Source organism: Anabrus simplex, chromosome 5 (genome assembly GCF_040414725.1).
Source record: "Anabrus simplex isolate iqAnaSimp1 chromosome 5, ASM4041472v1, whole genome shotgun sequence".
Classification (NCBI taxonomy): Eukaryota; Metazoa; Arthropoda; class Insecta; order Orthoptera; family Tettigoniidae; genus Anabrus; species Anabrus simplex.
Genome location: NC_090269.1, coordinates 176,696,621 through 176,710,993, shown reverse-complemented (window position 1 = coordinate 176,710,993; position 14,373 = coordinate 176,696,621). Strand labels below are relative to the sequence as shown.

Sequence of the window (14,373 nt, the reverse complement as noted above, 5' to 3'; positions counted from 1 at the left end):
TGATCATCAAAAGGAATAGATTTTATCTGAGAAGTCTTTAATACGTTTCAGTGAATTTTTAGGCTGCACCCCTTCCTTCTTGAATTGTTCATTTAATCAATTTTTTAGCCTCTTAGAGCCACAAGCGAATACAAATTGAAAGAATGACACACCTCCTGCCCTCTGAAGTCATAAATTGTGTAAGTTTCTTTCCTGTCATAATTTTCTCTCTTAGAGCTATCGTCATTGGCTGGTTTTGTACTAATGCATTCATCGCACACTTCTCCACAGTATGAAATACCCTGAAAGACTGCATCGGTATCGGAAATATTTGGAGCAGACAGGATGTTCATGAAACCTATTACCTTTATTAAAAGTGCCCAGCTATGGGTTATTTATCATATGATAAGACATCTGAGTCATCTTATCTTATGCTCGTGCACCTATGAGCGTGAGCGAGTAAGTGTGTGGAGCCTCGCTTACGATGCAAAAAGTGGTCCCTTTTTTTAGTATTAAATAAACCTCATGTTTTAGCAGTGATTATTGTCAGAGGGCTTTTAAATTCACAAAGTGTGTAATATATGGTGAGACAGAGAACTACAATAATGGGAAATATAATTTTAAAGTTTTTTTAAATTTAAAGTGTCTGAAAGATTTCATTTTTAGTTGGAACTCTGGACTCTACTGGAATTATGTAAATGCAAGAAATATTAATTTAAATAAGTGTGTAATAATTTTTCTTTTAGGCAATAGGCAAGAAATATTGAACTGTATGAAAATTGCAAGACGCAAGAAGTATTTTGATTCAAAAATTATGTAACTAGTAAAAATGTAATTTAAGAAAACCTCAAGATTGGATTGTTAACATTGCAAGAGTGATTAAGTGATCTGTATATCATGACGTAATTTGGTAACATTTTAAAAAAAATGTAAAGGTGCTTTAATTCAAAACAGCCTGTACCGCACGTGCGGTTATGGGTGTTGAAATAGGTGTCACAATAGGAAATCTCGAAGTTGCTAACTGTCTTAATATGACCATATATGGTCATGCAATTTCATTCGCTAGAATAACAAGATTTTCTATTGGTGAAAATATAGGGAATCTAGTGGAAATTGTTTCCCATTGGTCGGTTGTGATCGGGCCTTTTCCGGACTTTCGGCCGGCTTAGGAAAAATCATGCGTGAGCTCGGCGTCATTTACATCCGACCGCCCTAGCGAGCGCAAGCTCGAGGGCTTCCCTTGGGAACTCCTGCCTTTCTGCAGTAAGTGTTATTTCAATGTTTTCTGGTTTCATTTAATTTAATTATTTCGGTATTTCCTTGCTTAATGTCATTTTTAAAGTTTTAAATTTAACGTGTCCAAGGTCGCCCTAGATTCCCACTGTTTGTAATTTCATGTCTTTCACCTTTTTAAAAAAATTTAACAATCCATTCATTTGTGTTTTTGGATTCGTAATTGTATCAATTTGTCAGAAGCGTTAAGTATCACCTGCTTTGTGATTTAACTTTGTTTTGGTAATTTTTCGTTTGTTATTTTTAATATAGTTGAGCTAGAGGGTGTTTCTTGTAAGTCTTTTCTCCCCCATAATGCCATACGTTCCCATGGACCTCATAGGGCCCAAGCACCTTCCACTCTCCTCTCTTAGTTGTCATTTTTAGGCCTGTAAGAGTTCCCTGTATTTGATTTAATAATGCGTATCGATGGATATTCGTCACGTTTCCACGTTTTGATGTGAATTCACCGCCACTCCGTCATTTTACTACTTCCTTATTCATATTATTAAGTGTCTATTATTTACTACCGGTATTCCTTAATTCATATTTTATTACTTTATTACATTATTACTCCTTTTCTATGATATTATTATTATTATTATTACTACTATTATTATTTGTTTGTGTATTTTCGAACCACCGTCACAAAGTGAATAGATGAAGGTCTAAGCAATACATAGGTATCAAAAACGAAAAATAGACATTTTACCTCCTTGAGTGGTCTTTTACAATTATTTCGCGAGAAGTGGTCCCTTTTCTTACGCACGCATATGTACTTAACACGACCTTATACACTGAAAGTCAATTTAGACTCCCATCTCTGTTTCAGTGTAGACATAATGGTGTGGTTCAAAATGATTGATAATCACTGAAATTCAGTGGCTACGTCTTTTCCCTACAAAGGAAGGCTCTTACAACACACTGGTTAATGGTTTTCTTCAGTCCTTTATGCAAAACCTTCCTTCATGCATCAGAGAGCAACCCCAACTAATCAGAATATGGGAATTAGTTTGGGAATTAGCACACAAGCTGGTCTCTAAATCACATTATGAACATAACCACTTAAAGCAGTATTTTACTAATTCCTGCATCCACTTCTTTTCCTAACACTTAGGTAATAGTATTTATTCCCTTATGAGATATAACCCTGTAAAAACTAAAAGTTAACAACAGTGACAACAGCAGCCATTCAAGCGTTGTTGTTGTTGTTGTTGTTTGAGTCATCAGTCCATAGACTGGTTTGATGCAGCTATCCATGTCACCCTATCCTGTGCTAAACTTTTCATTTCTACGTAACTATTGCATCCTACATCTGCTCTAATCTGCTTGTCATATTCATACCTTGGTCTACCCCTAGCGTTCTTACCACCTACACTTCCTTCAAAAACCAACTGAACAAGTCCTGGGTGTCTTAAGATGTGTCCTATCATTCTATCTCTTCTTCTCGTCAAATTTAGCAAAATTGATCTCCTTTCACCAATTCGATTCAGTATCTCTTCATTCGTGATTCGATGTATCCATCTCACCTTCAGCATTCTTCTGTAACACCACATTTCAAAAGCTTCTATTCTCTTCTTTCTGAGCTAGTTATCGTCCATGTTTCACTTCCATACAATGCCACGCTCCACACGAAAGTCTTCAAAAACATCTTTCTAATTCCTATATCAATGTTTGAAGTGAGCAAATATCTTTTCTTAAGAAAGCTACTCCTTGCTTGTGCTAGTCTGCATCTTATGTCCTCCTTACTTCTGCCATTGTCAGTTATTTTACTAACCCAAGTAACAATATTCATCTACTTCCTTTAAGACTTCATTTCCTAATCTTATATTTCCAGCATCACCTGCCTTCATTCGACTGCACTCCATTACTTTTGTTTTGGACTTATTTATTTTCATCTTGTACTCCTTACCCACGACTTCGTCCATACCATTCAGCAGCTTCTTGAAATCCACTGCCGTCTCAGATAAAATAACAATATCATCAGCAAATCTCAAGGTTTTGATTTCCTCTCCTTGGACTGTGATTCCCCTTCCAAATTCCTCTTCAGCCATTCTTCCTTAGCTACCTTACACTTTCTATCCACTTGATTCTTTAATATCCTGTATTTTTTCCTGCCCTCTTCATTTCTAGCATTCTTGTATTTTCGTCGTTCATCAATTAGGTCTAGTATCTCCTGAGTTATCCACTGATTCTTAGTTGATCTTTTCTTCCTTCCTAACATTTCGTCAGCAGCCCTACCGACTTCATTTTTCATGAGTATCCACTCTTCCTCTATTGTGTTTCCTTCAGCCTTTTCATTTAGCCCTTGTGCAACATGTTCCTTGAAACAATCCCTCACACTCTTTTCTTTAAACTTGTCTGGATCCCATCTTTTTGCATTCTTTCCTTTCTTCAATTTCTTCAACTTCAGATGGCATTTCATGACCAACAAGTTGTGGTCAGAGTCCACGTCTGGTCCTGGAAAAGTTTTGCAATCCAACACCTGGTTTCTGAATCTCTGCCTAATCATAATGAAGCCTACCTGATACCTTCCAGTGTCTCCAGGTCTCGTCCACGTATACAGCCATTGTTTGTGGTGTGGACTAAATTATGATCAGTGCAGAATTCAACCAGCCGACTTCCTCTTTCGTTCCTTTGTCCCAATCCAAATTCTCCTACTGTATTACCTTCTCTTCCTTGGCCTACCACTGCATTCCAGTCTCCCATCACAATTAGATTCTCGTCACCTTTTACATATTGTATTAGATCTTCTATCTCCTCATATATTCTTTCGATTTCTTCATCATCCGCTGAACTAGTAGGCATATAGACCTGCACTATTGTGGTGGGCATTGGTTTGGTGTCTATCTTGACGACAATAATTCTTTCACTATGCTGGTCATAGTAGCTTACCCGCTGCCCTATTTTCTTATTCATTATTAAACCAACTCCTGCATTTCCCCTGTTTGATTTTGTGTTGATAATTCGGTAGTCGCCTGACCAAAAATAATGTTCTTCCTGCCAATGTACTTCACTTATACCAACTACATCTAACTTTAGCCTATCCATCTCCCTTTTCAGATTCTCTAACCTACCACAACGATTCAAGCTTCTAATATTCCATGCTCCGACTCGCAGAATGTCAGTATCCATCTTCCTGATGATCGCCCCCTCTCGTGTAGTCCCCACCCGGAGATCCAAATGGGGGACTAGTTTACCTCCGGAATATTTTACCTGGGAGGAAGCCATCATCAGTACATCATTCATACAGAGAGAGCTGCATGTCCTCGGGAGGTAGTTACGGCTGTAGTTTCCTGTTGCTTTCAGCCGTGTAGCAGTATCAACACAGCTAAACCATGTTGAGTATTATTACAAGGCCGTGTCAGACAACCACCTAGACTGCCGCCCTTGCAACTACCGAAGGGCTGCTACCCCACTTTCGATGAACCATTTCTTAGTCTGGTCGCTCAACAGATACCCATCCGATATGGTTGCACATGCGGCTCGACAATCTGCTTCAATGGGACACACAAGCCTCCCCACCACGGCAAGGTCACATGGTTCACAGGGGAGGATTCAAGAGTTAACTCTAATTATTTTCCCCCCTTAAAACAATTTCCACCACCAACAGTAATTTTATTCTTGCCATTAGTTCTTCTTGTAGCCATACAGAGAAAAGCAGCAAGACCTGCTTGAATTATATGGCCACCATGAAATTTGTGTGTAAAATATGCATGCTGTTTTGAAGTAGAACATTTATACCAAGTCTTCTACATATCTAATATCATACAATTTACAGTTTTAAAATACTTTCAAATTTCATACCTACCTACCTGTTTGAAACTACAACTCCATACATCACGCATACCATACACCTTGGTCATATTCCACCAAATATACTTAACGTTTAAAACACTTACATTCCGACACTGAAGCAGGCCCGTTGGTTAGACCTTGCAGCCCGGCACTCCCAGTTCCAATTAGACCCAAAGCATTGACTACTGAAGTTGTTTCACACCCACTAGTACTTGGTTCACGTTTCACCACAACTAACCCGCCATTGCTCACAACACTATTAACGTTCGATGTTGTATTCGTAGATACAGTAGAGGTACTAGTAGCCAGAGATGATAAAACTGGTGGCCAACGACAATGCCGGTGTTTCCGGCGATTGTTTATAGATTGCAAGTGACCAGCTGGTAAAGTCTGACAGTTTGATGTTGACGGTACAATATTACGAACACCATCCCATGAGTCACTTGATTTTTGTAATCTATCCCAAGAGTTCCTACTCGACTTTCCTGTGCTACTCGGATGCACAAGAAACCTCGAACTCCCAATATACAAACTATCCGAGGAATCCAAATGCTCAAATCCTAGCCTGTCTGTTTCACTGTCTTGCGCAAAGTCACTATCACCCAGCTGATCAAAAAGCATCTGATCCTCTTCTGTCGATGAATTGGCCAGAAGGTCGGCAAGGTTGTGTTCCATGATGCCTGTGTTATCTGAAAATACACCATCACCCGGCACTGCCTCCACGTTGAGACTGATGGAACTGGGATCTGCAGGAAGACCGTTTAACCAAGCATCATCACGGGCACTTGATGTAAGGTCCACAATGGCTGAGTCGTCATCATCTATTGTAATTGGAGGAGGAGGAGACTTTGGCCGGAAATGTAACCTGCAAAGAAGGAATTAAGTTAGTAATGTACACACAACTGTATAAAGATAGTCTAGGATATATGAACATAATTATCACAGAGAATCATTGCATAAACCATAAATAACGAAAAACATAGAATAATACTCTTGTACAATAAAGAAACTGTAATAGATATCAACATATATTAAAATAACCCACAATAAATTATAAAAGCAAAATAGAAAAACAAACAGTAAGGTTAAAAGCTGCTCAAGTTTTATATACCGATATGTACAAATATAAAAATTAAAACTGCTGTTGTTAAAAATGACAGTATGATTAGGGCTGATGTGTTTTTTTTAGAATGGAGGATAAGATTCCCTAAAAGAATTCAAATACTCAATAAATCATTATTAAAATCTGGAATTTCTGTCACATGCACTTCTTTAAATGACATCTCCCCTCAGAACTTTGGCCACCATTTTAGAGATTCTGGCTTTGGATGTTGCAACCTGAAACAGCTCGACAGTGGTATTGTACTGTAGAACCATGTTCTCAAATTATCCAGCCATGAAATGTGTTTTCTTCCATGTGATCTTATGCCTTGTATAGTCCCTTGAAGGATCAACTATGATAGCTGACATGAATGGCTGAGACATTCTAGATGCACAAGCAATATTAAGTTGTTTTAGAACAATGGCCAAAATGTAAGACAATATTATTTTTCTTAAAATGTCAATCTGAAAACCAAACAAAAAAGTGTAACCTTCCATTCTTTAAAAATGAATTTTGTTTGAAATTGGAACTTTCTATACGCAACATTTAGCAAAACTCTCTAACTGTTCCAGCTTGCAGGGTGTTCAGTGAAACTGCATGAAAATCAAGGTCTAGACCAGTGGTATTCAAGCCTTTTGGTTGACACCTCCAAAATCCGATTGTTTCATCTTCGCATCCTCTGAAATACGAGTATATTGCAATTATATCAGAAATAACAAGTGACTGTTGCAAAATAATATTAGCTATAATCATTATCAGCATCACATTCCACAGCTTATCCCATTCGCTCAGAGTCCCTGCATACACTGAGGTATGAAAGAGTTATGGCTGGGGATTTATGGTTGCATGTCTTTTCTGACACCACAGGATTTTCAACAGAAAAGCCTACCCCAGCAACACCGGGAATGAAACCATGGTTGCTGGGATGACAGACACGCAGGTAAGCTGCTACATCATCCTGTTCCCCAATAATAATAATAATAACTGTACCAGGGGTACACCTTCGTCGGCTACTTAAACTCTGCGCCTTCTCTATGGCCATCTATGTCAGTAAACACAAACTTTTAAAACCTTTCAGAAACTTTCTTCTTCGACAGTAACTCCTTTGGAGTAAAGTTTACAGAAGAAGCCAAGAACTGGGCGGTGATCAATGGCTGGAGAACTGTTCCTGGCATTTTCAATGCTTAATGATAGCCCAGTTATTCAACCATTGGATTCTTCTGTTCCATTCTAAGCTAACGCAGCAGCCTTCACAAGGCGGATGGAGAAGCATGGTTTTTTCGTGAATAGAATTACAAGTTTGTCATTGCCTAGCAAAAAAACACACACATGCACGCACAAGTTTAATTATTAATGCAATTACTATTGTACTATATATACACTGCTACAGAAGAAAAACCGAAGTGAATGAGTGGATTCTGAAAATTAAAAAATCAATGCAGCATAAGTACGCATTTTACATACCTAGTCAATGAGAGGTACAAACGGACATATTTTAGAATGAATTGTTCAGAAAGGGGACACACTGTATTTGTAGACAAAAACATTAAATCTAAACAAGATTTTATTGAAGACTAGCTGATGTACCCGTGCTTCGCTACGGGATTCTCAGAAACACTGACTTTGTGGTCTTCGTAACTGAAGTCAACATAGGCCATTACAAAAACGTCAGTAGGAATGTAGTGATAAAAAGCAATGTTATCACATAAAATACTCGATCAAATTAAAAATTGTACATTTTCACACTTTTAACGAACAGTACTACGGCACTGATCTAACAGTCCAAAGTTCCAGAGCTGGCATGACCCAGCCGCAGACAGCCGTGTGAACACTTATCTGACATTATTCCGTTAAATACGCACACTTCTCATTCCAATCAGTGCCACAGAGTAGGGATTGAATAGCTCGAATGCTATGGTGAATCAGTGTGTTACGTACCAGCAGTATCGGAAAATTTATGAAACAGAGTAATGGCATGCTAAAGAAGAAAGTTACCTAACTCCCCAGCTACTTCCCACTGATATTTAGGCAGACTGTTACACTCGTACGACTGGGCGAGTTGGCCGTGTGGTTAGGGGCACGCAGCTGTGAGCTTGCATCCGGGAGATAGTGGATTCGAATCCCACTGTCGGCAGCCTTGAAGATGTTCTTCTGTGGATTCCCATTTTCACACCAGGCAAATGCTGGGGCTATACCTTAATTAAGGCCAACGCTGCTTCCTTCACACTCATAGCCCTTCCCTATCCCATCATCGCCATAAGACCTAACTGTGTCGGTGAGACGTAAGGCAAATTGAAAAAAAATACTCGGTACGCAGCAGTGATCCTATCCATCGGAGATGAGTGGCAACAGACGACAAAGCACATCACAACAAACGATGGTCAACGTAATGTTATTGTTGGTCAGATTTATGAGCTTTCTATTTTGTAGGCCTTCACATTTAGTTTTCTTTCGACTCTGTGATCTTAGGGTGTCTTATAAAATTATTTATAGCGTAGACTGCAGTTCCTTATTCTCCCACTTTACATACTGATATATAAGTAATAATAATAACAACGTAAACGTTTCCACCTTTTCAATACTAAAATATATTCACAAAATTATAAATTACACGGTACTAGTTTCGACCCATCTAGGGGTCATCATCAGCCGTATTGGAGCAAAGATCACTTTTGGCGAAATCCTAAGAAAATGTTATTTTAAAGAATAACAAGCAAAATGAGATGTTATTATGGTAATAGTTAATAATACAAGGAATATACATACTAAGAGGTTTTTAACAAAGAATAAAGTATAAATGGGGTGTTGTAAAAATTATAATCATGGAAATCAGTAAGTTCTTGTATTGCAATGACATAAATAAAATTATATATGGCTTAGGAAGAAGGCTTAAGGTGGGGCTGAAGGGTGCGGGAGAAAGTGTAATTGTCTTGGAAAAGTACCTTTGATTAAATTTAGGATTGAGTTTAGGTTGGCTGCATTATTGTTTCTGAGGAAAGTGATAAATAGATCGAAGAGTATGTTGGGTTTCTCAGAGATTTCATTGAGATTGTGACTGGCATTAAAGTATTGGTCTAGGTGTATGTAGTAATTTTCCACTTTTATACTTTATTCTTTGATAAAAACCTCTTAGTATGTATATTCCTTGTATTATTAACTATTACCATAATAACATCTCATTTCACTTGTTATTCTTTAAAATAACATTTTCTTAGGATTTCGCCAAAAGTGATCTTTGCTCCAATACGGCTGATGATGACCCCTAGATGGGTCGAAACTAGTACCGTGTAATTTATAATTTTGTGAATATATTTTAGTATTGAAAAGGTGGAAATGTTTACGTTGTTATTATTATTACTTATATATTATTCTCAGTTCAATACGGACCAAAAACATGAAATTCATAACCATTAATTTACATACTGATTTCATTAGATCCTGTCTACCCATTTTCTCGTGACTCGGCGCTGATAAGGATTTAGTAATAAAAATCCAAATTCATGAATATCTCTTATCATAGCCGGTATGGTAACAATGTATTAAGATAAATGATCGGAAATATAATACTGTATAACTTTAGTTATGTAATATTTATCGATACGACCACTAATAACACAATTATTTGGGAATTAAATTTTAGGCCTACCCCTAAACTACCATTTTGTTCTGCGTGAATAAAATTATTTATGGCCTAGATTATATCGACTTATTCCCCAACTTTGCATACCAATTTTCATTAAGATAGGACCACTAATAACATAAATATTCGAGAATTCCATTGTAGGCCTTCCCTTAAACTACCATTTTTCTCAGCTTGAATACAATTATTTATGGCCTGGATTGTAGTGACTTATTCCTTGACTTCCCTTACTGATTTTCGTTCAGATACGACCATTAATAACAAATATTTGAGAATTACATTTTAGGCCTTCTCCTAAACTACCATTTCACTCAGCGTGAGTAAAACTATTTATCACCTAGATTATAGCGACTTATTCCCCGACTTTGTATACCAATTTTTATTAAGGTATGACCACTAATAGCAGAAATATTTGAGAATTAAATTTTAGGCCTTCCCTAAACTACCATTTAAATCAGTGTGAATACAATTATTTATGGCCTAGATTGTAGAGACTCATTACCCGACTTTGTATACCGATTTTCACGAAATTATCTTCAGCCGTTTTCTTGTGATGTGTGTACATACATACAGATGGACAGACAGACAGAAATTACGGAAAAGTAAAAAGTGCATTTCCTTGTTACTGTGGGCACAACTGATACAGAAATGCCATCCTTTTTAAATTCTGAGCAATGTACAGTCAAAACTCTTATTTTATATATATAGACGAGCTGCCTCAACTCTTTTCTGAACTGCTCACTGAAAGCAAAAGCTATGATTATTTTGAGTACTGTAACCGTCCAGGCTTCTCCAGCCTTACTAATTATATAATAATATCATTTTACGCGATATCATTTGATATCAAGTTTATCCGCCATCGGCAATTATTTGTAATAACATATTTATTCAACGTCAATCATTTGTAATCAAGGCTTTTTGGAATCATATTGTATATATAACAACATCGTTTTAGTATTCAAATTATTATATTATGTAGGATAAGAATTCATTATGTTGTAAATACTGTCAATATATTGAGACATAGTTGTTTTCATTTCATCTCATGTTTGTGTATACGGAGGGTTATTCTTGAAGCTTGGGATTTTGCGTTAGTCATGGGTTTATTTTATGACCAAGGCTAGTAAACAGCGACCCGTGCGCGAGGCTTGCAAGCTAGTCAACTATATCATCGCCACGCCTTCTGGACTAGTCGAGGAGGAAGAGAAGGGGAGTTGATGCTTTGATCTATCGAATCAGATACTTCGTTGTATATGAGTTTTGAGATTGAGCTGTTACCAAGAGTGGGGGTGAGCCCGGATATATACTGATTCTCAACACGAGAATGGGACCTAACTAAGTACAACTTCTGCTGTGAAGCTAACATCCTAACGAGATACTCCATCACTAGTACTTCTACTGTGAACATCTACTTTGAACGACGTGATGTGATTTTTGAAACAGTGTGTGGTCGCTCAGCGACATAGTTACTTTTGTACAATGTGTTGTCGCTTCGGTTATGTTATCGGATCTACGAGAAACGAAACAAGCTTATGGCTTGTGTGATATTCAGTAAATATTGTGGACGAAGAACTATGTTTAGTTCAAGTCTACGGAATTTTGGTACAAGTCTGTACCGTATAAATAGTATAGCTCAGTTGGATTGAGATTTCTACTAATATGGAAAAATTCATATCTCTGAATTTTCTCCTCATACGATCAACGCTGATCAGTTTTTACAAGTATAGGGCCAATGTCTAATTTAAAGACTAGGCAAGCAGGGAGTGCTAGTCCAGATAGCCCGTACCATATCAAATAAGGAAGGAAGGATGTCCATGGAGCAAAGTCTACATCGAGAAGAAGAGAACGAGTAACCATGGAAACCAGATGACTTCATCGGAAGCTGCAATTGGTGAGCTTCAATTAGATAAAGCAAGCAATGGTAAATTCAGTAAATTATAAATTCCTCCATGCTTTAAGGAAACTTTTCCGATTCATCTCATTTTTTTGTATAATAAATTTATTTGTATTTTATATTGCGTTAATTTTCTTTTTTAAGCGATACTTAATGGTTAATTATTTAAAATCCTACCCCTGTGATTTAAGTGTAAGTCTCTATGCTAGTAAATATAAATTTTGGTTTACAGTTTTATTTAAAACTGTAACCATGGCGCCCAAACATTACATAGAGAAATGGGGAACCATGGAATGTTAATTGTTTCTATTTGCGTGGCAATTTATGGGCAAGCCAGAAGTAGTTTATTTGATATTCATGTGTTTCAAAATAATAACTTTCATCTCCTCAAGTGTTTTGAAGAGGTGGAACAGTTACAGTACCCCTAGAGATTACCCTGCGTACCCGTAGTGGTATGCGTACCACACTTTGAATGCCATGGTCTAGACAATGAAAGGATCTAAATTGCTTCCTTTATAGTGGCTATAATAATCACAGAAACAATATGCATGTTAGCTTTCATTTCTAATTATCCACCAATAAACTTCCGGAGGCTCTTCATCAGGGTTATCTTCTGAGAATATTTGTATAAGGGACTTGGGAACTCTGGTGAATCTGGCCCCGTGGTAGGGGTAGCATGCCTGTCTCTTACCCGGAGGCCCTGGGTTCAATTCCTGGCCAGGTCAGGGATTTTTACCTGCATCTGAGGGCTGGTTCGAGGTCCACTCAGCCCACGTGATTACCATTGAGGAGCTATCTGACTGTGAGATGGCGGCCACGGACTAGAAAGCCAAAAGTAATGGCCGAGAGGATCCGTCGTGCTAACCACACGAGACCTTGTAATCTGTACAGCAATTTCAGGATCTGTGTGTATGGTAATGCATCTTTTTATCATTATTATTATTATTATTACTATTACTATTACTATTACTATTACCATTGAACAAGTGACTGAATGGTTTAGGTCATGTAGCTATCAACTTGCATTCGGGAGACAGTGGGTTCAATCCCCACTGTTGGCAGCCCTGAAGATGGTTTTCCAAAGTTTCCCATTTTGCGATGTAAAGCAAATTGTATTATTATTATTATTATTATTATTATTATTATTATTATTATTGTGATTATCTGAATCCGAATTACAATAATTGTGCTATGGTGACCTTTGTAAATGACTCTTTTGCAGATGCACTTTACCAGAGAGATACGAATGGAGGCCCACTCAGCCCACGTGATTACCATTGAGGAGCTATCTGACTGTGAGATGGCAGCCCCGGTCTAGAAAGCCAAGAGTAACGGCTGAGAGGATCCGTCGTGCTGACCACACGACACCTCGTAATCTGCAGATGCTCATAATACTTCTTTCAAATGAGGTGAAAGAATTAGACTAGAGGAAGAGCAATCAAGCAACAACAAACACCAGAGTGAGTTACGGGTTGCATACAGGGTGAACCTGAATTCCACCAACAAACTTCCGGAGGCTCTTCATCAGGGTTATCTTCTGAGAATATTTGTATAAGGGACTTGTGAACTCTGGTGAAGCCGGCCCTGTGGTGTAGGGGTAGCATGCCTGTCTCTTACCCGGAGGCCCTGGGTTCAATTCCTGGCCAGGTCAGGGATTTTTACCTGCATCTGAGGGCTGGTTCGAGGTCCACTCAGCCCATGTGATTACCATTGAGGAGCTATCTGACTGTGAGATGGCGGCCCCGGTCTAGAAAGCCAAGAGTAACGGCCGAGAGGATCCGTCGTGCTAACCACACGACACCTCGTAATCTGCAGGCCTTTGGGCTGACCAGCGGTCGCTTGGTAGGCCATGGCCCTTTGGGGCTGTTGTGTCACAGGTTTTTTAAAAAAAATCTCTGGTGGCTTGTTATAAAGTAGTTGTATTGCATTTGGTTTGTTGCCCCAAGTAGCTTTGTACTGCATTGATCAGTACCTGTAAGGGGACAGTTCTGCATTTGTTATGTACTGTACAGTTTTATTCAGCGTATGGCTACATCGCTAAAAATCAATATTTACAGTAAACAGAACACACTGTAATAAAAGTGTACATGTTTCACCTGAGGGTTGTTGCATTACTCCATTACTTGTATATGTTAGTTATTGCATATTACACGCCTTTTCAATGCTGTGAAGGTATTTAAAGGTAAGAATTTCATAATGTTCCGTATTGAACCAAGTTCACAATTAAATTGAAATGAGATATATAGTGGTTCAACCGTTTCAATACAAGTAGAATTAGAAATGTAATGTTACATTCTTAGTTGACTACAAGTGGTACCAGTTTAGACCACTGTTCTGGGTCATCATCAGCCGATCAAATAAATATTAAAAACAATGCAAATCTTTCACCAATTGCAGTTCATGAAGCACTATAACACTTTAGGAATTAGTACTGCATGTTGAATGTTCCCAAAAATCTGAAGAAGTCGAGGATTAATCACATAAATGAAGCCAGAAGCAAGTTCTTGAAGAGCAGCAGAACATACGTGCTGACCGGCTCTGTGCTGCTAAATGTTTATGAAACTCGATGAAAACACCATTTACCAACAAAATGGTTTAGCTATGGGCTCGCCAGCCTCAGGCATCCTAGCTGAAATATATCTTGTTTCCTTGGAAAACACTAAAATTAATAATAATGTCTCTAACATC

General features: G+C 38.0%; 1 protein-coding gene across 1 annotated transcript in view; it reads right to left on the bottom strand.

Moving 5' to 3' along the window:
* E(Pc) (Enhancer of Polycomb) overlaps positions 1–14,373 on the bottom strand; it is a 460,358-nt gene that overhangs the window by 31,398 nt on the left and 414,587 nt on the right. The window contains exon 10 of the mRNA XM_067148053.1: positions 5,154–5,914. Within this exon, the coding sequence (XP_067004154.1) occupies positions 5,154–5,914 (761 nt within the window). The remainder of the gene's footprint in view (positions 1–5,153; positions 5,915–14,373) is intronic.